Here is a 24906-nt window from a genome sequence, read left to right on the forward strand (position 1 = left end):
TTGGCTTCTAGATGTGGATGCTCCTGTCAAACGACACACATATGCATCGTGTTACCCGGCCTAGCCGGCCTCCTTTCCTTATACCAGAAGACTAGAGATAGGGATAGAGATAGGTAGTTTATATTCTCTGTTATCTTGTGTAACTAGATATCTCTTCCCTCTCTCCCAAGATTGTAATCTCAACCTCTTGTACGCTATCCAGGGAGTCGCGCCCCTGGCTATTTAACACGCAGGCGTCGCCCAGAGCTAGGGTACGACATTTCCCACATGGTAATCAGAGCCTAACTCTTCCCATCTAGCGATCTCCTCCTCCTACCACCGAAACCCAGCCATGTCCTCTTCGAGCGCCGCCAACTCCACCCTTTCTGGCCAGATCACCGAGCGCCTCACCCGAACCAACTACGTCCTATGGCGTACCCAGATCACACCACAACTTTGGGGGGCAGGGTTCTTCGGCTACGCGGACGGCAGCATGCCGGAGCCGGCCAAGGTCGTCATCAGCAAGGACAAGGATGACAAGGAGGAGACCATCCCCAACCCGCTTCACTCGGTTTGGATCCGAGAGGATCAGCAGGTGCTTGGTTACCTTCTGAATAACCTCTCCAAAGAAGTGCTTGTGCAGGTGACCTCGATCGCCCACGCGCACGAACTCTGGGCAGCGTTGGCGAGCATGTTCTCGTCCACATCGCTGTCTCGCGTCAACAACATCCGCGCGTCGCTCACGAACGCGCAGAAGGGACAGCAGTCGGTGGCCTCCTACTTCGCATACATGTGGGGTTTCACCGACAAGCTAGCTGCAGCAGGCAAGCCCCTGCAAGATGACGAATTGATCTCCTACGTCCTCAACGGGTTGGACATGGAGTACCAACCGCTAGTCTCCGCCCTCGACGCTCGGGTCATCCCGGTCACCCTTGATGAGTTGTTCTCTATGATGAGTAACTTCGATCAAAGGGTGGCCATCTACCAAGGAGCAAGCGCAGGAGGCGGCTTCAAATCCTCTGCCACCGCTGCCACCCGTGGCCGTGGCGGGGGCTCACGTCATCGAGGCCCTCCACGGAACAGCAAGGGCAAGGGCAGCGGCGGCGGAGGACACAGCGGCGGCAACAACGCTGCATGCAATGGCGGCGGCCGGCCCTCCTACACCAACAACAGGGGTCGGCGCAACGGCAACTCCTCCAACAACAAGTCTCGGCCTGACACGATCAGATGCCAAATATGTGGGAAGCCGGGACACTCTGCCAAGGACTACTGGTATCGCTTTGATGAAGATGATGATGATTCCTCTCAAGATGAGAAGGTGGCCGGGGCTGCTGATGGTTCCTACGACGTCGACACCAACTGGTATGTTGACAGCGGCGCTACAAACCACATCACCGGCGAGCTTGACAAGGTGACTATGCGAGAGAAGTACCGTGGCAAAGATCACATCCACACCGCCAGTGGAGAAGGTATGAAAATTAGTCACATTGGTCATTCAGTTGTTAAAACCCCTCATAGAAATATTCATCTCCGAAAAAAATTGCATGTCCCTAGTGCGTCTAAAAATCTTCTCTCTGTTCATCGCATTGCCATTGACAATCATGTCTTTCTTGAGTTTCACCCCTTCTTCTTTTTGATCAAGGATCAGGCAACGAGGAAGGTGCTATATCGAGGTAGATGCGTTCGTGGGCTTTACCCCTTGATTCCGGAGATTAGAAGATTGAATAAACAAGTTCTCAGTGCCACCAAAGTGTCTTCAACACAATGGCACGATCGATTAGGGCATGCTTCATTTTCTTTAGTTGAAAGATTGCTTAAGAAAAATAACCTCCCATATGTTGGTGAGCGTGATGTTGAAACTATTTGTGATTCATGCCAAAAGGCCAAAAGTCATCAATTACCGTATCCAATTTCCACTAGTGTCTCTACCATGCCTTTGCAACTTATCTTTTCTGATGTGTGGGGGCCTGCACCCTCTTCTGTTGGTAGACATACATACTACATGAGTTTCATTGACGACTATAGCAAATTTTCTTGGATCTATCTTCTTAAGAAACGATCCGATGTTTTCCAAGTTTTTCTCAATTTCCAAGCTTTGGTTGAACGGAAATTCAATAGCAAAATCATTGCTCTCCAGTCTGACTGGGGTGGAGAATACGAAAAATTAAACTCTTTCTTTCAAAAACTTGGAATCCCTCACCACGTGTCTTGCCCACATGCCCATCAACAGAATGGGTCTGCTGAGCGCAAGCACAGGCACATCGTTGAAGTTGGCCTAACACTTCTAGCTGGTGCCTCCATGCCTCTCAAATTCTGGGATGGGGCATTTCTTGCTGCAGTACACATCATCAACATGTTGCCTAGTCGTGTCATAAACAATGAAACTCCCATGGAAAGACTCCTTCACACAAAACCAGACTACACAACACTTCGTGTTTTTGGGTGTGCATGCTGGCCCAATCTTCGTCCCTACAACAATCGCAAGCTTATGTTTCAATCTAAGCAATGCGTGTTCCTTGGTTACAGCAATCAACATAAAGGTGTTAAGTGCCTTGACATCCCTACTGGTCGTGTGTATATTTCCCACGATGTTGTCTTTGATGAAACACAATTTCCATTCTCTAAGCTTCATCCCAACGCCGGTGCACTTCTTCGCCAAGAAATTCTCCTCTTACCACAAAGTCTCACCGGCCTTGATCTAGGGGGAAATAATTCTGGTGATCAATTGTTGACTAACTCTCATAACTGTGAGCATGAGCTTTGTGATGATGCAGCAGAAAACGGTGAAAAAAATGGTGAAGAAAGCGCCTCAAACGTGTTACATTTTATGTGTCCAGCACCGGGGGACAAATCCTCCTCGGGATCGGCAGCGCAGGAATCCCGCAGTCGATCCTCCTCGGGATCGGTGGAGCGACAGGACGGCGAGGCGCTGGAACCCGTGTCGCCCGCCAGGCGTGGCGTCAGCGAACCTGCATGCGGCACGCGGCGCCTCTCCATCGGCTCAGGAGCGGCCTCCAGCCCGCATCAATCCGGCGCGGGCACCAGGCCCGCTGGGAGTCGTTGGGCCTCAAGCGGGCCCTGCCACTACATGCGGCGGCGGCAACAGCCAAGCCCTCCACCACACGGGCGCGAGACAGGCACGGATCCCGGCGTGGATCCTGCTTTGTCCCCTGGCTCGCGGTCCGGCGCTGATTCGCCTGGGCCCAGCCAATCATCGCGGCATGATGGGCACCCTGGCGCAGGATCTTCTGTGCCGCATGCAACTGAACCGGTGGCGTCAGGAGCCACAGAAGATCCCGTCGATCCGTCCCAGGGTGCTACAGCAATGCCGACAGGATCCGCCTCGGGATCGCCTCCTTCTCACGTGGCAGCAGGATCTTCTGCGCCCCCTACAGCTTCTGTCCCGCGTACACGCCTACAAAAAGGGGTAACTAAACCTGTTAATTATAAACAAGTTGTGAAGTTTGGTTTGGCATGTTCGGCGGGTGAACCTAGCACTCCTGAGGAGGCACTCAGCGACACACGGTGGAAGAAGGCCATGGAAGAAGAATACATGGCACTCCACAAAAATCAAACATGGCATTTGGTTCCCCCACGGCGAGGTAAAAGTTTGATTGATTGCAAATGGGTTTTCAGGATAAAGAGAAAATCTGATGGATCCATAGATCGCTACAAGGCCAGACTTGTTGCAAAGGGCTTTAAACAGCGATACGGTATAGACTATGAGGACACCTTTACTCCCGTTGTTAAAGCTGCCACTATTCGCCTTGTATTGTCTATTGCTGTTTTCAGGGGATGGTGCCTTAGACAGCTAGATGTACAGAACGCGTTCCTTCATGATGTTCTGGAAGAGGAAGTATATATTAAGCAACCTCCTGGGTTTGAAAGTAAAAGCAAACCAACCTATGTATGCAAACTTGACAAAGCTCTGTATGGACTGAAACAGGCTCCCAGGGCGTGGTACTCACGACCGAGTCAGAAACTTCAAGCACTTGGTTTTCTTCCTTCAAAATCTGACACATCCTTGTTCATTTACAATAAGTCAAATACCTCCATATTTGTTCTTATTTTACGTTGATGATATCATTGTCACAAGTTCATCCAATAAAGCTGTGCCAGGTCTACTAAAGAATTTGAGTGCTGAGTTTGCCCTTAAGGACCTGGGAGATCTACACTTCTTTCTGGGAATTGAAGTAAAAAGACATGGAGACACTCTGCATCTCTCTCAGGAAAAGTATGCCACTGATCTGGTAAGGAGAGTTGGATTGCAAGGATGCAAGCCTTCACCAACACCACTATCTAGCACAGAAAAACTGTCACTTACTGAGGGAAAACCCTTGAGTCAGGAAGACAGTACCAGATACAGAAGTTTAGTGGGAGCTCTTTAGTACTTAACTTTAACAAGGCCTCACATTTCTTTTGCTGTTAACAAAGTATGTTAGTTTCTTCATGCTCCCACCACAACTCATTGGACTGCTGCAAAACGCACAGTGAGATATGTAAAAGATACTATGAACCTTGGTCTTACTTTCAGCAAGTCCTCTTCAACTCTTGTTAGTGCTTTTTCTGATTCTGACTGGGCAGGATGTCCAGATGACAGACGCTCCACTGGTGGTTTTGCAATATTCTTTGGTCCGAATTTAATATCTTGGTGTGCAAAGAAACAAGCCACAGTGTCACGATCAAGTACAGAAGCTGAGTATAAAGCACTAGTCAATGCCACAGCAGAGATTATATGGGTTCAGTCCATGTTGAAAGAGCTTGGTGTGAAGCACACTCGAATTCCATGTCTATGGTGTGATAATCTTGGTGCTACTTACCTATCTGCTAATCCAGTTTTTCATGCCAGCACAAAACACATTGAGATTGATTTCCACTTTGTTCGAGTAAGGGTAGCTAATAAGCAATTGGAGATTCGTTTTGTGCATTCACGTGATCAGGTTGCAGATGGATTCACAAAAGCATTACCTACAAGGAGTCTTGAGGAATTCAAGCGTAATCTCAACTTGACCAAGTTGTGATTAAGGGAGGGTGTCAAACGACACACATATGCATCGTGTTACCCAGCCTAGCCGGCCTCCTTTCCTTGTACCAGAAGACTAGAGATAGGGATAGAGATAGGTAGTTTATATTCTCTATTATCTTGTGTAACTAGATATCTCTTCCCTCTCTCCCAAGATTGTAATCTCAACCTCTTGTACGCTATCCAGGGAGTCGCGCCCCTGGCTATTTAACACGCAGGCGTCGCCCAGAGCTAGGGTCTAGGGTACGACGTTTCCCACAGCTCCAAGGGAAGGACTAGCTCCCAACACAAAAACCCTTCATTTTTGGAACCTGTAAGGATAATAATCGACCATTTACTGCACTAGTCATCAGACAAACTCAGAATATACTTTTCTGACCATTCAAAAAATAACTTCTCTATATAGTACTGTACAACCAATGAGTGATGGTAAAAGGAAAATTTGTTCCTGTTAATTCCTTGTTCTGCTGCGTGATACTTAAAAGTTAAAAATATAACCACATTAACTGGTCGTGCAATCTCAATCAACAGCCCCTTTCATAGAGGCAAAACACGGGTTGTAGACTTGCAGAGTGTAATATGGACTCACAGCACTGAAGTCTTTGGTGTCGCTCTCATGCTACTGCTTGTATATCTCCACCACACAGACCATTGAAGCTCACCCTGACTTCTGACTTCATTCAGAACCATAGAATTGATATCACATCCAAACAGAAGCAAGAGGATTTTATCATGGCGGAGCTCATCATCTCGGCGGTTGTCGGGGACATGGTCGGTAGGGTGATATCTCTTCTCGCTGGCCGGTTCAAAGGCCAAGGGTGCACCGACGCCAAGCTACGGAGGATTTGCCATATGCTTGTCAAGGTTCACAGTGCGGTAGAGGAGGCCAAAGGGAGGCAGATCACAAACTGTGGCACCCTCGAGTGGCTCTCGGAGCTCAACGACGGTGTGTACCAGGGCCGCTACTTGCTCGACACGGTCCAGTGCAGAGATCAGGAGCTTGAAGATGAGCATGCTGACAAGGTAGTGGGACAGCCTTTCTCTTTATCCTTGCTTAATCCTGCAAAGCGTGTGCGCGTAGCGGCGTGTGCCGTGAAGAGCCTATTGTCTCGCCATGATGTTGGTGTTGGTGAGGACATGGATAGAGTGGTAGAGATCTTGGAAACCGTATCTAGTGATCTCAAGGAGTTCATGATGCTCCTACGCAACTGCCAGCCCATCCATCGTCCTTTGGCTACTAATATCTTTGTCGAGGGGCAGATGTTTGGCCGACATGTCGAGAAACAGAGGATCATCAACTTCCTGTTGCACGATGGTGGTCCGTCAACTGGAGAAAAAGTGGGTGTGCTTCCCATCGTCGGCGACATAGGAGTCGGGAAGACCACCCTTGCTCAGCATGTCTGCGATGATGAGAGGGTGCGCAGCCACTTTCCAATAATCTTATATTCCAATCTCTTATACACCAGGGCAATGGCAAGGGGTGAGGCAGCGCTTGTTCTAGGATCCAGACACACAGTTAGAGATGCTAAAGAATTCATCGAGTCACTGCATGTACTCAAGCAGAAATACTTCACCAAGAGGTTCTTGATGGTATTTGAAGATGTTGACGCGGACAAGAAGCAGTTGCTAGAAGAGATACTGTTGATCTTAAGACATGGAAAACATGGAAGCAGGATCATAATCACCACAAACAGCAGGGCCATTGCGGCGAGCATGGGAACGGTGCAGCCAATCAGTCTGAAGGTTATGCCACACCAGGAGTATTGGTTCTTCTTCAAAGCGCACGCGTTTGCCGGCAGAGATGTCGAGGAGGACCCAAGGATGCTAGCAGAAGGCAAAGCGATTGCAAGGAAGCTAAATGGATCCTTCTTCGGAGCGAAAATCATCGGCGGGGTGCTGAAGGCTCATCCGAATCCTCAGTTCTGGCGCAGGGTGGTGAGAAGCAATATAGGGGGTTTATCTCTGTTGGGCGATGGAATTGAGTACATTGCAGATTTGACAGAGAATTTGCTACCGATCGGCGCAGACATGTGCAAGGTGACCATTTCTAAGAGTCCATATCCCTCTCAGACGGAGCTGGCTAGGTTGGTATATCAGGCAAGTCCTAGTGCTGGTGTTGTTGCATCGCGTGGTGATAACGGGTTTGCAAGAGTCTTGTTGTGCAGGTCAGTGTTGCCCTTCCAATTATTGTACTACACTGCTCATTGCAGTGTCCGCGTGCGGAACTATTCACCGGAGTTCATCAAACTTGAAAGAAGTAGATTAGCCCATCTTACTCTTACTCCCATCAAGAAAAGATTTCCTAAAATTAGTAATATATGTGTGTGAAGATCAGACAGGAATTATGCCTATTTACATGGAATTGACAAGTTGTGTTTTGAGTTGCACTCTGGTTCTTATTTATTTCTGTATTCTAGCTTGCTTGTGTTGCTTCCCTGGTATATTCATAAAGCTAGCTTGGATAACTGTAACCTAGCCCTTGATGTGTGGAATGAAAAGTAGTGAGTCTCTTATGCGGTTCCCAGAGCTGTGACAGTAGCTTGATTATCCAGAGTAGTGTTCTGCGGGAGAACACTTGGGAACTAGTCATGAAAATCGGGTTAGAAGTTCCATTATGAGCTTTGCCGGTAGATTGATTATGTTGTTTCTGGTACTTTCTAGACGACCTTCTCTCAGGATTGGCCGGATCCTGGCATCCACTCACCGAGTATTATAGGCGCATATGGTTTGGGGTTAGGTTGACCCGGGCAGCTCTGGAGAAGTGGTCGTTCTAGAAGTGTTTGGGCATTGGTCTTTAATTTTCAAACATTTGACGAGATGTACAGACATTTCAAAATCAACAAAGAAAGTTGGTTGAAGCTAAATCGGTCAACAATTTATAGGGTCAGCACAATAAGCTGTATCAGCACTAGCAGAATATGTCATCACTAACAAGTCATACCAGCCTATAAGCCATTGTCGCAAAAATATGGCAAGGGAAAGATGGATAACACTGAGAAAAGTATATTCAACTTCCTGTTGATTAGACTAGCCAATACCATACCCGGGACCCAAAACCATCCACTTGCAGTGAAGTTATGGACAAGAAAAGGTTTCTGAAAACTTCCATAGTTGCAATTGTTGCAAAAAGAGATGAATGTACACCGTATATCTCCATAATACAACTGCTTGTGCATAGAAACAATTGTTGCCTTTATCAGAAAGATAAATAGAAACACTTGTGGGGCATCAGACAAGGCATGGAGGCAAAGCTCATATGTATCAGAGAAGAGGCATTCACCTTGGTGATATCTGAGGAAATATGCTCCTGCTCGCTGCTGCATTCGCCCGGCGATGGTTTCAGCAGAGCAGGAACCCCTCTCATCTCCTCCTCTTCCTGCCTGGAAGCTCCTCCCGTTCTCGCTTCCCACAGGCAGAAGATGGACTGTCAATTGGTCTTGCAAATTGTCAAGGATGAGGGTGTCCTAAATTTACCTGAAATAAGAACACTTGTGCAGCAGCACACAGACGGTCTTCACTGATGGATTTTCAATTTCAGATACTTCAGAAGACAAGATGCCACACCACCTGAGCCTGAATTGTACTCTACGTGTTAAACATGTAAGAAATCGCATGGAAACGCAATTCTGCAAATGTGCCTATGGAAGATGACCACACAATTGTCAGGTCAACTGCACTGCAAGCACCAGTGATTAGGCTATGGCAACTGCACTGCAGTACCTCCTTGGCTTCTAGAGATGTTGATGGTCTAAGACAAGGGCTAGGCATTCACCGCATTAGTCATCAGACAAACTCAGAATATATTTTCATATTTAGTATTCCCCTTGTAAACTTTTATAATATCTTTTAGATCAAAAGATCTTATAAAAGTTTACAGAGAGAGTACTGTACAACCAATAAGTAATGGCCAACAGAAAATTAGCCTGTTGCTTTTTGCTCTGCCATGTCCCTGCAGTACTTAAAATATAACCACAATAACTTGTCGTGCAATCTACAACGACAGTTTCTTTCATAGAAGGAAAACACGTGTTATAGACTTGCAGTGCAATATGGAGTCAAAGCACTGAAGTCTTCCATGTCGCTCTCATGCTAATATTTAAATGTCTCCACACAAACCATTGGTGCTCACCTTGACTTATGGTTTCATTCAGAAACTTGGAATTGATAGAAAGGCTGGGGTACCAGGAAACTTGCGAACATCACAAAGTTGCTAGAGGAATTTATCATGGCGGAGGTCATCTTCTCGGCGGTTGTCGGAGACATGGTTGGCAGGATGATATCTCTTCTTGCCGGCCAGTTCAAGGGCCAACAGTGCACCGAAGCCAAACTACGCAAGATTTGCCATATGCTCGTCAAAGTTTATAGTGCAGTAGAGGAGGCCAAAGGGAGGCAGATCACAAACTACGGCACCCTCGAGTGGCTTTCGGAGCTCAACGACACAGTGTACCAGGGCCGCTACTTGCTCGACACGGTCGGATGCAGAGAGCAGGAGCTTGAAGATGAGCATGCTGACAAGGTAGTTGCACAACCTTTCTCTTTCTCCTTGTTTAATCCTGCAAAGCGCGTGCGCGTAGCAGCCTGTGCCATGAAGAGATTACTGTCTGGCCATGATGTTGGTGTTCCTGAGGCGATAGATCGAGTGGTAGAGATCTTGGAAACCGTATCCGGTGATCTCAAGGAGTTCCTGATGCTCCTACAGAACTGTCAGCCGATCCAACGTCCTTTGGCTACTAATATCTTCGTCGAGGGGCAGATGTTCGGTCGACATGTCGAGAAAGAGAGGATCATCAACTTCCTACTCCACGATGGTGGTCCGTCAACCGGAGGAAAACTGGGTGTGCTCCCGATTGTGGGCGGCATGGGAGTCGGTAAGACCACCCTCGCGCAGCATGTCTGCGATGATGAGAGGGTGCGCAACCACTTTCCAATAATTGTGTATTCCAATTTCTCATACACCAGAGCAATGGCTCAGGATGAGGCACCGTTTGTTCTAGGATCCAAACACGCAGTTAGAGATGCGCGAAAATTCATCGAGTCACTACATGTACTTAAGGAGAAATGCCTCACCAAGAGGTTCTTGATGGTATTTGAAGATGTTGACACGGGCAAGAAGCAGATGCTAGAAGAGTTACTGCCGATCTTAAGACATGGCAAACATGGAAGCAGTATCATAATCACCACAAACAGCAGGGCTGTCGCTGCGAGCATGGGAACAGTGCAGCCGATCAGTCTAAAGGTTATGCCGCACCAGGAGTACTGGTTCTTCTTCAAGGCGCACGCGTTTGCTGGCAGAGATGTCGAGGAGGACCCAAGGATGCTAGCAGCAGGTAAGGTGATTGCGAGGAAGCTAAATGGGTCCTTCTTCGGAGCGAAAATCATCGGCGGTGTGCTGAAAGCTCATCCGAATCCCCGGTTCTGGAGCAAGGTGCTGAGGAGCAATATAGGGGGATTATTTCTGTTGGGTGATGGAATTGGGTACATTATGGATTTGGCAGAGAATTTGCTACCAATCTACGCAGGCGTCTGTAAGGTGACCATTTGTAGGAATCCATTTATCTTTCAGACAGAACTGGCTAGGTTGGAGGATCTGTATCAGGCAAGTCCACTTGGTGATAACCGGTTTGCAAAAGCTCTGTTGTGCAGGTCAATGTTGCCATTCGAACTCTTGAACTACGCTGCTGATTGCAATGTGCGTGGGCCGGACTATTCAGCAGAGTTATAAAATTTGAGGAAGTAGCCTTTGCCCATATGCTCCCGTCAAGAAAAGGTCTGCCGATATAGGGATGTGAAGATTAGACAGGAACTATGCCTGTTTACATGGAATCTGATGCACCCGTCCCCATGGAATTGACTGCTTCGTGTAGAGCTGAATGCTCTGTTTTAAGTTGTATTATTGTTGTTTTTCTTGTCTTGCTTAAACTAGCTCCAATAACTGTAACGTGGCCCTTGATGTGTAGAATGACAGTAGTGAGTCATGTCAGTGTTCTACTGTGCATGTCAGTGTTGCCATTCCAACTCTTGTGCTACACTGCTGATTGCAATGTGCGCGGGCTGGACTATCCACCAGAGTTCATAAAAAGTGAAGGAAGTAGATTTGCCGATATTAGCTGTAACGACCCAGCTTGTAAAACCTTGTTGTTGGTAACTTGTGATCAAGTAATTTAATGCATCTCATTTCATGGCATCATCATACAGTTGCATGGTTAAAGCCCCTTTAGGTCAAAACCTTGCAAAATGTTTAAATCTGCCCTCAAATAAATGTTGTGAAGAAAATGTCATCCAAAAGTTGCTGTGGTACTTCCCTAGGCCCTGCATGTCATAAACAACCCCTCTGAAAATTCTCAGATGTCATTGACTAGTTTTAGTATTTGAAGCAAGTGCTAAATGTTCAAATTCAAAAATTGGAAGAACTGCAAAATAAGTTGTTGGCGATGATTCCTGTAGTTAAAATTCATGAAAAAGATATCTGAGGCAAGTATGTTATATTATATCCCCAGTAAAATTCATTATAATCATATTTCACCTACTTGCAGTTCAAACCTGAATTGGGGGCAAAATTGAATTTGAAATTAAATAGCTGTCAAAAACTACATAGACAAATCTGGTAAAATTCATGGTGGTGTGAAATATCTTTCATAACACCTAGGATTTTTTTCTAGATTTTCTTTAGAAAGGTTTGGATCCTTAAATAAATTAAATGTAATGCATTAAAAAAGGAAGGAGAAGAAAAAAAGGCCTAAAAAAACCCTATAGGGGTGCTGAATGCTCATCCAAATTCCCAGTACTGGTGCAAGGTACTGAGAAGCAACATTGGGTGGTTGTCTCTGTTGGGCGATGGAACTGGGTGCATGCAGATTTGGTAGATAATTCTCTAAAGATCCACATAGACATGTGTAAGGTGACCATTTCTAAGACTCCATATTCCTCTCAGATAGAACAGGCTAGCTTGGAAGATCTATATCAGGCAAGTCCTGGTACTAGTGCTGCTGTCCCGCGTGGTGATATCCAGTCTGCCACAGTCTTGTTGTGCAGATCAGTGTTGCCATTCGTGTACAACACTGCGCAGTGAAGTGTGCATGGGCCGAACTATTTATCAGAATTCATCAAACTTGAAGGAGGTAGATTTGCCATTTTACTCCCCTAAAGAAAAGATTTGACAATACATGTGTGTTAAGATTAGAAAGGAATTACGCCTGTTTACATGGAATCTGATGCAATCGTCCCCATGGAATTGACTGGTCCATGCAGAGCTGAATGCTCTGTTTTCATTTGTATTGTTGTTGTTATTTTTCTGTTTTTCTTAGCTTTGCTTGTCTAGAATGAAACTGGCTCGACTAACTGTAACATGGCCCCTGATGTCCAGAATGACAAGTAGCGAGAGTCTAATGTGGTGTCCACAGCTTTGACAGTAGCTTGGCTATTCAGTTGAAATTCTGTTAAGAGTACTGTTCTGTGGGAGAACAATTGGGGGTCAATGATGAAAATCCGGTTAGAATTTCCATTATGAGCTTAGCTTGATTATGCTGCGGCCGGTACTTCCTAGACGACCCCTTCCTTAGGATTGGCCGGGTCCTGCCATCCACTCGCCGGCTCTTTTTAGGTGCATATGGGTGGGTGATACGTTGACCTCCAATAAGCTAAATCAGTTCGCTATTGCTCTCTTGTAGGATCAGCACAATAAGCTGTGACAGCTCACTAATAAGTCATAGAACCTGTAAGCCATCAGTGCAAATATAGCAAGGGAAAGATGGATAATGCTGAGACCGAAATCCATACACTGTTAGTAAAGCCATGAAGAGGCAATGGTTTCTGAATCTCGTAGATGCCTGAACTGAAAGGGGATGATTGTCCACATAATATATCATTTTTTTAAGGATACCGTATATCTACTGCTAGCACAAAAAAGCCTTTCGCACAGCAGACAGCATGAAAGACAAAGCTCGTATGTATCAGAGAAGATGCCTTTACCTTGGTGAAATCTGACGAAATATGCTCCTTCTCAGTGCCACATTTGCCCGGTGATGGTTTCAGCAGAGCAGGAACCCCTTTCCTCTCCTCTTCCTTGCCTGGAATCTCTCCTGTCCTTGACTCCTCACAGATAGAGGATGGACACAGTCAATTGGTCTTGCAAATTGCCTAGTAAGTGCTGTTTGCAAGGTGTTCTAAATTTACCTGATAAAATAGCTATGGGGCCGCACACAGATGATCTTTCCTGATGAATTTTCAATTCCAGGCCCAGATACCACACCACCTGAGCTTGCATTGTGCATGTTAAACCTGTAAGAAATCAATGAAAGAAACACAACTCGGTAAATGTAGCTATGCAAGATAACACAGCACATTTGACATGTCAATTGCAATGCAAGCACCAATTATTTTGTAAGCTTACATACAAGTTGTTCAGATTTTGTTCACAAATATTGAGTCAGTATACAGAGAACAAACCTCTGTCCACACAAACTTCAGATTCACTTCCAAGTTCCAACAGAGCCAAAAGCCCAAATGAGGAGTTCATCATATCCCTGTACAAACAACATGCAAAATTACTGAATCACATGGCAAAATCACAAAATGCTGTGACCCAAACCCCATCACTGCAGCAACACGCACCACGCTACATCCGACTAAAACGCCATAGCAAAATCACAAAGCAATCAAGCAGCAAACAGAGGACAAAATTAACACGAGACGTTAACTGAACTTTTCACTGCCATTTCATTTCAGCATCATGCTACATGGGAATGGGACAAGACGACACATCATATCAACACCACCGAACAGAAGACACCAGACAGGAAGCGCTACAACCCAGTAGCTTGACCGGCGGCGACCGAAAACCTAGGCGCGCTCCCCGCGGATGCGGCGGGCGAGCTGGATGTCCTTGGGCATGATGGTGACGCGCTTGGCGTGGATGGCGCACAGGTTGGTGTCCTCGAAAAGCCCGACCAGGTACGCCTCGGCGGCCTCCTGGAGCGCGGAGACGGCGGAGGACTGGAACCTCAGGTCGGTCTTGAAGTCCTGCGCGATCTCCCGCACCAGCCGCTGGAAGGGGAGCTTGCGGATGAGCAGCTCCGTGCTCTTCTGGTACTTGCGGATCTCCCGGAGCGCCACGGTCCCCGGGCGGAAGCGGTGGGGCTTCTTCACGCCGCCGGTGGCCGGGGCCGACTTGCGCGCCGCCTTGGTCGCCAGCTGCTTCCTCGGCGCCTTGCCGCCGGTGGACTTGCGCGCCGTCTGCTTCGTGCGGGCCATTGGAGCCGGAGGGGTTTGGGTGTGGGTGCTTCGCCGGCGAGGGATTTGAGTTTGGGTGGAATGGGACGGAGGGGGCGGCGAGGGTTAAATAGGAGAGAGTGGTGGGCGGGGATCAGGAAATTTTCGGGGCGAGAAGCCGCGCGGCGTCGGGGTGGTGATGGGAGGCTGGAGGAGGCAGATAAGGTTTGGATCGTTGGATGGGTAGAGAATGGACGGATGGGATGGGTTTCCGGGTTGAGCACGCGGATCGTGGGGAACGGGTCCGTGGGATGGAGGTTGGTGTGACGTGATTGGCTGGTTTTTTCTTTAAGAAACTCGTGATTTTCTTTTTGAGCAACCAAGAAACGATTGGCTGTTCACGGGCCGGGGCGGGCCGGGTTTCGGTCCGGGACTTGCTCAAAATGCAAAGCTGGGACCCACTCTGTCCGGTCCATGGCCCTTATAAATGCCCGTTTACCCCTAAAGACAGATAAATGCCCATTTTCTCATTTGAAAATGATAAATAAAATATATTTGCAATTAAGTAACGCTGCATCTTACATATATTTTATATATTATCCCAACATAGCATGTCTAACTGACTTTCTTTATATCGGGCTCTGGACTGTGAAAAGTAAGGCTTGAACCTGGCCTAAACATCGGTCTCTACCCATTGTTAAGAGGGTCCGTGAGTGGCGTGGGGTATATGCTATGACGATGCATATTATATTTCCTCTTAGAGAATACACACCATACCATTCAACTATGAACACCATTCAATATTCCAATGGAACATACACCATGTGTACATAAAAAAAGCTAAGGAAAAAAAACATGGCCACTTCCATAAGCGGATTGCTACAATCATAAATAATAACCCAAAATGATAAGTGGCAGACGTATGGCATGAAGCACTATGACACCGACTTTTTTACAACTAAAGTTGACATCCGAAAAGAAAAACAAACCCCGAAGAAACTGAAACTTGTCATCCGAAAAGAAAGTTGTCATGCTTGACAATTAAAGTTACCATAAAAAAACATTCGGAGTGCCATGTGTTCGTGCCACACGTGTGGCACACTTATCAGGGTCCAATAATAATTAGTATTACACAAAAGATCGTAAGTTTTTTCCTTGCATTGATTTTGACTCCCACTAGTTCCACTCAACTTGAAACATGTGGTCCTATAGTATAACTATAGTGTAGTCACAGTGTCAGGTATGTGTCACTTCATGTGGGTTAGGCAAAGGCGCCCGGCATTGGACAATATGTTGGCATGGGACCTCTTCACACAAGGACTGTTATTGCGTAGTTGTGGTTGCGGGCTTCAATGCATGGTGGCGCCTTCTAGTAAATTTGTGGCTGCGTTGGAGGGCGGTTTTGTTGGCAACGTGATCTGAATGTGATTTCTCGCATTTGTCGATGCATTGTCACCTACCTGTCCATGCATTGGGCACCGTGACTTTCCTCCAGATTTGGCGATGCTCAAAGTGATTTTCCTCTGGGGTTTTTTTCTGTTGTCATGGTGGTGAAAATGGACTAGTGGGAGAGTTCATTTCGGAATAGCCGTTGTGTCGGAGATGGATTCTGGCGACGGATCTGGAGCGCGCGCAGCTGCTCCGTTCTTGATCTATTCCTCAACGATGCACTGCGGTGAAGTTACGGCGCCCTCCGACGGTTTCGAGCGTTGGTGACTATGCGATGGCCTCAACCAATCCATTGTTCACCTTTGTGGTCGAAGGGCGGCCACATTCCTCCCACAATGAAGCCAAAAGGGAGGCACATCGACCTTGACTCAGCTTCCATCTCTCCTTCCTATGACATGTGCTTGGCGGAGGAGCGATGGTGGAGTCCACTTCCAAGTGGTTGCGGCCCCGGCGAAGTGGAGTTCGGCTTGGTGTCAAATTCTAGGCGAAGGATCGCATTGCAAATTGCAGCTTGTGCCTGGGGTATTTTATGTAAAGTTCCTACACTGAGTTGTTTCCTTTCTTCAAGGGTCCTTGTGAGAGCTTTAATCTTTTGCATAATCAGTGAAGTTGCTCCTCGGTCCTTCTCAACCCGACTACTGTTCAAAAATAATAAAAAGTGTTCGCTGATTCAAAAAAATGATCCTCGTCGTTTGTTTTGTTCTTTTTCACGTTTTTTATTTCATTTTTTTTTGCTTTTTTTACACTTCAAGTATTCAAAATAAATATATACAAAAATCACTCTACATCATACATTTGAAAAATATTGACCAAGCGTTTGAAAAATGTTAAATGTTTATAAAGAAATTTTTTATCATGTATACCAAAAGTGTATAGAAAAGAAACTATGTATGAAACAATTTGATCATGTATTTAAAAATATGTTAATCAATCATTTCAAAAAATGTTGAACAAGTGTTCGAAAATGTTAATCAAGCATTTGGAAAAGGTTAAATGTATATAGGAAAAATGTTGACTATGTTAAAAATGATGAAAACATTTGATCATGTATATATAAGAATGTTAATCAAGCATTTGAAGAAATGTTGAACAAGTATTTAAAAAATGTTAATCATGCTACTTAAAAACGTTAAATGTGTATAGAAAAATGTTGTCCATGTATGGAAAAATGATAGGAAATTTTTATCATGTATATAAAAAATTAGTCAAAAACTTGAAAAACAATGTTGAGCAAGTATTTCAAAAAATTTAATCAAGCATTTAAAAAAAAGTTAAATGTGTCTAAAAAAATGTTGACCATATGTTCAAAAAATATTAATATTTCATTTAAAAATATTAATTAAGCATTTGAAAAATTGTTAACGTGCATAGAAAAATGTTGACCATGTATTATAAAATGTTAATCTTGTATTTGAAAAATGTTAATCAAGCATTTGAAAAAGTTTAAAAGTGTTTATAGGAAAAATGTTGACCTTGTATTCAAAAAATAGTAATCTTGTATTTAAAAAAGGTTAATCAAGCATTTGAAAAATGTTTGAAATGTGCATAGAGAAAAAATTGACAATGCATTACAAAAATTTGTAATTTGTATTGGAAAAATGTTAGACGTGTATTAGAAAAATGTTGTTGACAAAAAATGCAATAAAAACCAAAAGAACAAATAAAATTGAAAAAGAAACAAAATGCAAAAAGGAATAAAAAAGCAAGAAGAAAAAAGAAAATAAAATAAAAGAAAACGAAAATAAGAAGAAAAAACGGAGAAAACTGGCTGGAATCGTCTCAAGTAGGACGCGCCCCTACTAGTTACCACCAACGGGACTTGGGCGGAGTGCTCTATTTATTACTTTAACTGTGGCGCGCGAATGTGCTTATTGCGAGTGGCTGCAACTGCTTGCACGTGTGGTTTTGGGTTGTATCACCTGTTCTTTTTAATCGAAACAAGCCGGTATGTAATTAAATTGTCGAATCACTAACTCGGGCCCATTGTCGAATCCTACTCAGCAATTGTCGAATTCGACTCAGCCGAAAAGGGGGTACTTACGTGCGGAACGAGCCAATCTGGTCTTTGATAATAAAAGAGATAGACGGAGCTGGTATGAAATCAGACGCAAAAAAGGAAAGAAAATAAAAACCAAGCCGGTATATCCTACCCGGCCGCAGTTGCAACAGCCAACAGCTGCCGGAGTGTGCATCGTCGTCGCCAGTTGATGACACGAAGCAGCCCTTATTAAGCCCTGCTCCAAATTTGGCGCCAAGCCTACCCAAACTTAGCGACCACAAACTCATCTTCTATTTTACGTCCTTCCCTTCCATCCCACAAAACCCCCGCCACCATCGCCATTGATCGACCGCCTCCTCCGACCCACAACACCATTAACCCGAAACGGAGGGGGCGCTGCCCATCGCCGCTATCCACCCATCCCGACGATCGAACGGCGCCACGCACGGCGGCGACGGTCACATTGCACATTGCACGCTCCGCCCACGCCGAGGGAGGCCATCCATCGGCCTAGCATATCTCAAGGTCCGACGGCCGCGGTCCCAGCCCCGGCCGTCGGTGCGCATTCGCCTCCGTTCTTGGAGAAGCTAGCTAGCGGCGAGCGAGCATGGCGTTGGGACTCCGGGAAGGCGGCGCCGGCGAGCTGCAGGGCAAGGAGGGTAGCGGTGAGGCCACGGCGGCGGCTCCGGCGTACCGCTACGCCGCGACCGACTCGTTCGCCTACGATGACATGCCGCCGCTGCCGCAGCAGATGGACCGGCAGCCGTCCGTGGTGCTCGGCGGGGAGGGGATGCTCGGCGACGGCCGGATCCCGGCGTCCGTGTTCGAGCGGGACACGTCGGAGACCGGCAGGGACTGGAGCATGATGTCCACCGAGTCGGTGTTCGGGCTCCAGGTCGCGCCCTCCTGCGACTTCACCGGCTACTTCCTCTCGCACCCGGAGCTCATGGACATAGCCACGCCGCCCCGCGACAGCTCCGCCGACGTCGCCCGCCCCTCCGCCACGTCCACGCCGCGGCAGTTCAACGCCGTCCCGGAGCTCGGCGACGCCGCCCCGAGCTACTCCTTCGCCTTCCCCAAGTACGCCACGCCTTTGGTCACTTCTTTGTTCTTTCGCATTACATGCACGTTCGTTCGGTAAAATTCCGAGCTAATGCACAAGCACAACGCTTGCTCGATCATATGTGCAGTCTGATGGAGGACAGGAGGTACAGCTCCAAGAAATCTCGGCAATCTATCGACATGCCGCCGACGCCGAGAACGGCAGAGTCGGGGGAGCCGGCAGCGGAGACGACGGCGCCGGAGAAGGCAAGCAGCAAACCGGAAGCGGAGCCGGAAGCGCCGAAGGGCGGCATGTTCTCGTGGATGCCCTGCTGCTCTTGATAAACACCGTCAATGGATCGCCGGCGGCAAAAACCGGCTAGGAGGGACGCTCATCGTGTCCGGACCGTCACCGGCAACATTAGCTCGAGCAGTCGGAAATGGCGGCCAGAGACAGGAAAAGGAAGTGAGAAATTATGGATCGATTCGAAGGACAAAAAACACAATCAAAACCAGCTTTTAAATTTTTCTTTGCCCCAGAGTGGTGTCTTGTAATAGATTGCTTCCCTTTTTGGTCACAAATGTCGTCCACAACGATGAATTTGAGATTTCTGTGAATCATCCATTTGACATTTCAGATCTTCTGAATGTATATAACCAGAGGAAAAACAGGTTAAATTCATGTAAGGTACTGTATCTACCTAACTAGATGCATGACATTTATCTATGCAAAAGAAACCCCTTCCACAATACGGAAACCAGCACAAAATGCTAGTATCAGATTCGTCACCGGTTCACGACACCCGGAAAACAATCTTAACCTCCTTCAGCAAGTTCGTGTGGAAATACAAGCTAGATTGCAGTGACTGAAATGACGCGAATAAAGGAGCAATTTATACAAGTTCAATGCCAACCCAAGCTCTCCACAGCAGTAAAAGTGTTATCTGCTTGGCCCTTTACAACACACAGAACAGGCTTCATGGACACATACCATTGGAACTAGGGTGACTCACTACTGGCTGCTGGAGACCGGAGCGCCATCTTCACTCTGCACACCTTCAATGGCCAGAATTTTCTTAACAACTTGCTTGGGTATATCAAGGTCATCCTGCATGCAGCGTAGCAACGGGTGCGATAAGATGATGCATATCTGGCGGAACAGGACCCGAGCAAGCCCTTGGCCGCTCTCGAGAATGTAGCCCTCGTACTGGCTGACATGCTCAAGGGCATCAACCAGCGCATCATACACGTTTTGTGGGCAGTTATCAGCAGTAGGCTTGTCGTGCAGATAGACTATGTCCATGGTGAAGTTCTTTGGCTTTACGGGCCACTGATGGTGGGGCTTGGTTGAGGACCGGCAGTAGATGAGTACCTGGAATAATCAGTTCTCATGGAAATCAAAACCAAGTCGCAATCCACAAATAACAACAGCAGACACACACAAAGCAGTACTGTACTATATAGGACACATCTTATTCGTATTGTTAACCTTCTGTGCACATCAACCTGCCGGGCCATTCCACTTTAGAATCGCACTTGCATTTTATACATATATCATGAGATGCAGTAAGCCTTCTAAAAAAGGAATTTCTAAAATGATATCAAAACGTTCTCCACCAAAAGCAGTTTAGAATTGGATTGTTAAACTTATACATTTTATAAGTTTTGTCAACCCTCTGTTGACACCAACCTACAGTGCCTTTTCAGTTTAGAATTGCACCGCATTTTATACATAACACAAAACGCAGTGAGCTTTCTACAAAAGAAACTTCTGAATGCTATCAGAACATTCTCCATCCAAAATAGGTAGATGGTAGGCTAGGTGATGCAGAAATACAGTGCAAATGATCTCAAATAGTGCACAAAGCACTGGACACATTGTTATCCAAAAGGAAGATTGGTGTGGGCATACAACAATCAACAGATGACCCTAGTACCTTCGATAAGAAGTACAAGTGGGTATCCTACACTTTGTACACGCAGGGTCCCATAATGGTTATCAACCTGTTAACTATTTCATCTTGGGGATATCAGAACTACTTATTAAGCAGTTTATGATTGATGTTTTATGCTATGCCAGGACATTAGATGACAAGTGGTGATGTGGAATTGTGGATGACCAACGCCAGCCTGCCCGGGACTTACATGCCCTTGTGTCGAAACACATTATTACACAGCATTGTTTAGAAAAAACATTGCCACAAAGATATGTCAATTACTGGCTTCCCACATGCTTAGAAACAATGCCATTTCTGCCTGGTGGTGGGCTAGTTACCATTGCTAGCAAGACAGAAAATGTTACCAGCAATTAGAGCAACTTGCAGCAAGCTTACCACTCTAAGTAGTCGCCCTTGCGTTTCTGCCCTTTTCCCTTCCTCGTACGCTATCTTGAAGAGATGAGTGAGATCAGCCACTGCATATCTCGTTTCAGTAGCAGCCAGGGACCGGATTGTCTCAATTGAAGAAGCAGCATCACTGGTGAATTCTTTGCTTATCTTAAATTCAGAATAAAACAAGTCAATCCCCAGTTCACCATCACATTGTAGAAGCAATATATGAGAGTAACCCACAAAGCTCAAATCAAACTACAAACTTAACACTTAACTTCAGAATAACTAAAGGCAATCCCTCAGTTCATTACCACATTGCAGAAACAACTTCTGGAATTCATTAATCCACAGCACTAAAGGCAATCTAAAGAATATCAGGAAACTAGCATCGGTTAATCAATAGGGGAAATTCTGTGGGGACAACACTTAATTCTTGTTCAGTTGGGGAAAATTTGGGCAAGTACTCAGTTCTCATGTCCATTTCTTGGTGTATTCGGATTCGGCATTCAAATGGGCAACATCGTAAATAATTAAGCAACAAGATCTGCAGTGAGTGGCAAAAATTCGCACACATGAACTGAAACCGTTAACCCTAGAAATTAGGGGGCGTGTACTGAAGCACTCCTCGTCTGGTTATCTGACCGAGAGAGTGAGGAGGCAAGGAGGGCGGTAGAGTGCTACCAAGGAGACGGTGTCGCGGAGGGAGGCGAAGGCGAAGCGGTGGTCGGGGCACATGGTGAGCTTGCTGTGGAGGAAGAGCATCAGCGCCTGCTTGACGGCGTCCATCCGCCTGACCGCCGGGCGCGCGGGGCGGGGGGGCGCCGCCGGATCCATGAGCGCGCCGGGGCCGGGGGAGCCGGTGGAGCCGGAGGAGGCGGGGGACGCGGACGCGGCGGCGACCTTCATCTCGGAGCGCGCCTCGGCGTCCACGTCGACGCAGAAGAGGATGTCCTCCAGCGGGAGGCGGCTCGGCGGCAGCGAGAACTCCGGCGAGGTCGCCGGCGGCGCCGCGGCGGCCGCGCCGGAGGAGGAGGAGGAGGAGGACGGCGGGACGCCGTGGCGCGGGGCGTGGTCCATGGGGGGTGGATGGATGGATGGTCGTCGGGATCGGGTGGGGATGGCCTCCGAAATGCCGGACTCGAGGGGTGCTTTCACTATTTGCTCGCTTCTTGTGACTGAATTTACAAATTTGTATCCCCCTCCCCCCTTGCAAACTTTTGGGTTGTTCAAAATGTTTTACATTTATTAAAAAATGGTTTACATTACATCTTGTCCATTTTTACGAACCGCCGGTTTTTACTAGCTATGATAGCTAGATTTTCTCCTCCTAGTCTTTGGATGGATCCTGCCCCAAATGCGGTGGTGTTCATATTTGTAAATGATGCAACGGTTTTTGCGAATGAATAATGGAGGAGTGGTTTGTCAAAAAATGCAGAATAGAATTGACTTGGCTTGTAAGTGGTATAGAAAACCCATACGTCTTCGATCAAACAGAAACCATGGGTATGTTCGCCGCCAAATGAAAACGTATGTGTGGACAAACCCGACCCGACCCAATGGATCGTCATCATTCGTCGCACTCAAGATCACATGGTGTCTATGACATGATCGGTAGTCTTATGTCTTGTCCATCCCGGGCCGCCTGCTTGACGAGGCGATCGGTTATGAATGACACTTGCGGCCACCCTCGACGAATGTTATTGTTCTCAACAGCTTTGTGGCGTCCATGCTGGCCAGGTTGGCCGATGATGCCCATGTTCCTTGTAATGTGTGTGGGGTTGTTTTTCCCCATTTTTTTTTAACAATTTTAGACAATTCTTACTCCTTTCTTAATTGATGAAACAGGCATGTCTTCCGCCTCATTTAAGAAAAAAATTCATAATATGCCTTTATTGGGTTTAAGTATTCTTCGAGGCAAGACTTCTATCTGAGAAAAATATCTTGATTCCAATTATTACCAAAACATGCATAGAAGAAATAGAATGCACATTGCATAAGAATTTAGTGTTCCTTTTCGTGAGTATAGTTTTCGAAGGAATACAAATTTCATCCCCAACCCTTTACCCTTTGTCTTACCATTTTCTCTCTCGAATCGAACCTACCATTTACTAAATTTTAAAACTTATATCCACATTTAACCCTTGAGTTGCCACTATGTATCAAAGGAGACACAATCTAAATTTTAAAACTTATATCCACATTTAACCCTTGACCGAGTGATAAGTTGATTCCGGTTGCGCACGAGTGAGGACAAAGTGCGGGGCCAGTCTAGATCGCAGGCGCAACGGCCAGGAATCGATGGATTTGACCAGGGCGTTACAATTGGTATCAACGTCGGCCCTCGCGGTTACACGGGTGTGTGCGGGTCGATGATGCATACATGGGGCATGTGTGGATGGTGGCACCAACACTCACATAACTGTGCCAAGAGAGAACGTTCCTGCTAGGCCAACGGGGATGGGTGACATCCTGAAGGATAGACCACTCATACAAACAAGGTGCACCTTCTCAATTCGAGGATGGGTGACCGAGTGAGAAGTTGATCCTAGGTGTGCATGAGTGAGGACACAGTGCGTAGGAAAGCCTAGCGTTTGTATGTGGGACCAGTCTAGATCCCAGGCGCAACGGCCATGAACCAGTGGGTTTGATTAGGGAGTTACAGGCAACCATGTGGCATCTCAATTTTGTGCCACATTGACATGTCATGTGAGGCCACCCTATCAAATCCGAAAAAGTTTTATCAATCTTATAAGTTTTGTAATCATGCACAACCAGTGACAAAAAGGCAATCAATCTTAATAGGTATTGTTTGACACCTTCCGGTGTTTCATGGATGAAAAAAAGGAAATTACTAAGTAAGTGTAAGAAAACAATAGTATCCCAGGCAAGCAGTTTGGTTGTAAAAAAGGAGTGAGGTCGGGGTCCTTCTTTCTCCTCTATTTTTTGTCTTACATGCAGACTTTCTCTAGACAATCTTGAATAATGCAATGCAAAAAGATATTTTGAAAGCCCCAATTACCTCTATTGCACGCCTTGACTTCCCTGTGCTGCAATATGTTGATGATACCATCATCATGCAGGCATACCCAACACAACTCTATCAACTAAAGGGACTCATGATTCTCTTTTCTAAAGCATCGACTAGAAGTCAACTACCAAAAATCCAACATGCTTCCCATTAATATTCCTGAAAATGACATGCATGCTTTGTCCCACATTTTGGAATGCAAGCATTGGACCTTCCCTTTTACTTAGTTGGAGTTCCCCACAGCTGTAATAAACCAAAGATGGAAATTTTCATGCATGTTATCGAGAGAATTCAAAAAAGACTAAATTGCTCACAATACCTGAGCTATGATGGCAGACTACTAATTGTTAATGTTGTGCTTTCCTCTTTGCCCACATTTCTCATGAGTTGCATGCTTCTATACAAAGGTATTATTGAACAAATTGACAAGTATAGGAGACACCGCTTTTGGAGAGGCAAAGATTTGGAGAAGAAAAATCCACCACTTGCTACCTGGGAGTTAGTTTGCAAACTAAGTGATCAAAGTGGATTAGGCGTGCTTAATTTGCAAACTCAGAACATATGCCTCTTTCTTAAGATGGTGCACAAATTCTCCTCAATCATTTGGATCTCTCATGAGTTCATCTAATGTAGGAATCATACTTACCCCAAGGCATTACTGCTAGATTAACATTTTTGAAATGCTTGATTAACATTTTCAAATACTTGTTCAACATTTTTTTCAAATGCTTGATTAACATTTTTATATACATGATCAATTTTTTTTCACCATTTTTAATACATGGTAAACATTTTTTCTATACACATTTAACATTTTTCCAAATACTTCTTCAAATTTGTTTCAAATGCT

General features: G+C 46.1%; 4 protein-coding genes across 4 annotated transcripts; 2 read left to right on the plus strand and 2 right to left on the minus strand.

Moving 5' to 3' along the window:
* The first annotated feature begins 5641 nt into the window (after positions 1-5641).
* On the plus strand, positions 5642-11011 carry LOC123165655 (uncharacterized). The gene is made up of 4 exons (XM_044583346.1): positions 5642-7167; positions 7420-7503; positions 8500-8602; positions 9171-11011. The coding sequence occupies exons 1-4, from the start codon at positions 5735-5737 to the stop codon at positions 10722-10724; spliced, it is 3174 nt and encodes a 1057-aa protein (XP_044439281.1). The 5' UTR covers positions 5642-5734; the 3' UTR covers positions 10725-11011.
* A 2682-nt stretch (positions 11012-13693) lies between these two features.
* Positions 13694-14324, minus strand: LOC123165654 (histone H3.2). Its single transcript, XM_044583345.1, has one exon. The coding sequence runs from the start codon at positions 14249-14251 to the stop codon at positions 13841-13843; it is 411 nt and encodes a 136-aa protein (XP_044439280.1). The 5' UTR covers positions 14252-14324; the 3' UTR covers positions 13694-13840.
* Positions 14325-17971: 3647 nt separating this feature from the next.
* Positions 17972-19330, plus strand: LOC543126 (uncharacterized). The gene is made up of 2 exons (XM_044585033.1): positions 17972-18737; positions 18848-19330. Exons 1-2 carry the CDS (start codon positions 18265-18267, stop codon positions 19038-19040), a joined length of 666 nt encoding a protein of 221 aa, XP_044440968.1. The 5' UTR covers positions 17972-18264; the 3' UTR covers positions 19041-19330.
* A 137-nt stretch (positions 19331-19467) lies between these two features.
* Positions 19468-22170, minus strand: LOC123167200 (uncharacterized). Its single transcript, XM_044585031.1, has 3 exons — positions 21710-22170; positions 21032-21193; positions 19468-20070 (listed from the first exon to the last, which is right to left on the minus strand). Exons 1-3 carry the CDS (start codon positions 22103-22105, stop codon positions 19711-19713), a joined length of 918 nt encoding a protein of 305 aa, XP_044440966.1. The 5' UTR covers positions 22106-22170; the 3' UTR covers positions 19468-19710.
* Between the last annotated feature and the right edge of the window lie 2736 nt (positions 22171-24906).

The sequence above is a fragment of the Triticum aestivum genome, chromosome 7D (genome assembly GCF_018294505.1).
Source record: "Triticum aestivum cultivar Chinese Spring chromosome 7D, IWGSC CS RefSeq v2.1, whole genome shotgun sequence".
NCBI classification, from domain to species: domain Eukaryota; kingdom Viridiplantae; phylum Streptophyta; class Magnoliopsida; order Poales; family Poaceae; genus Triticum; species Triticum aestivum.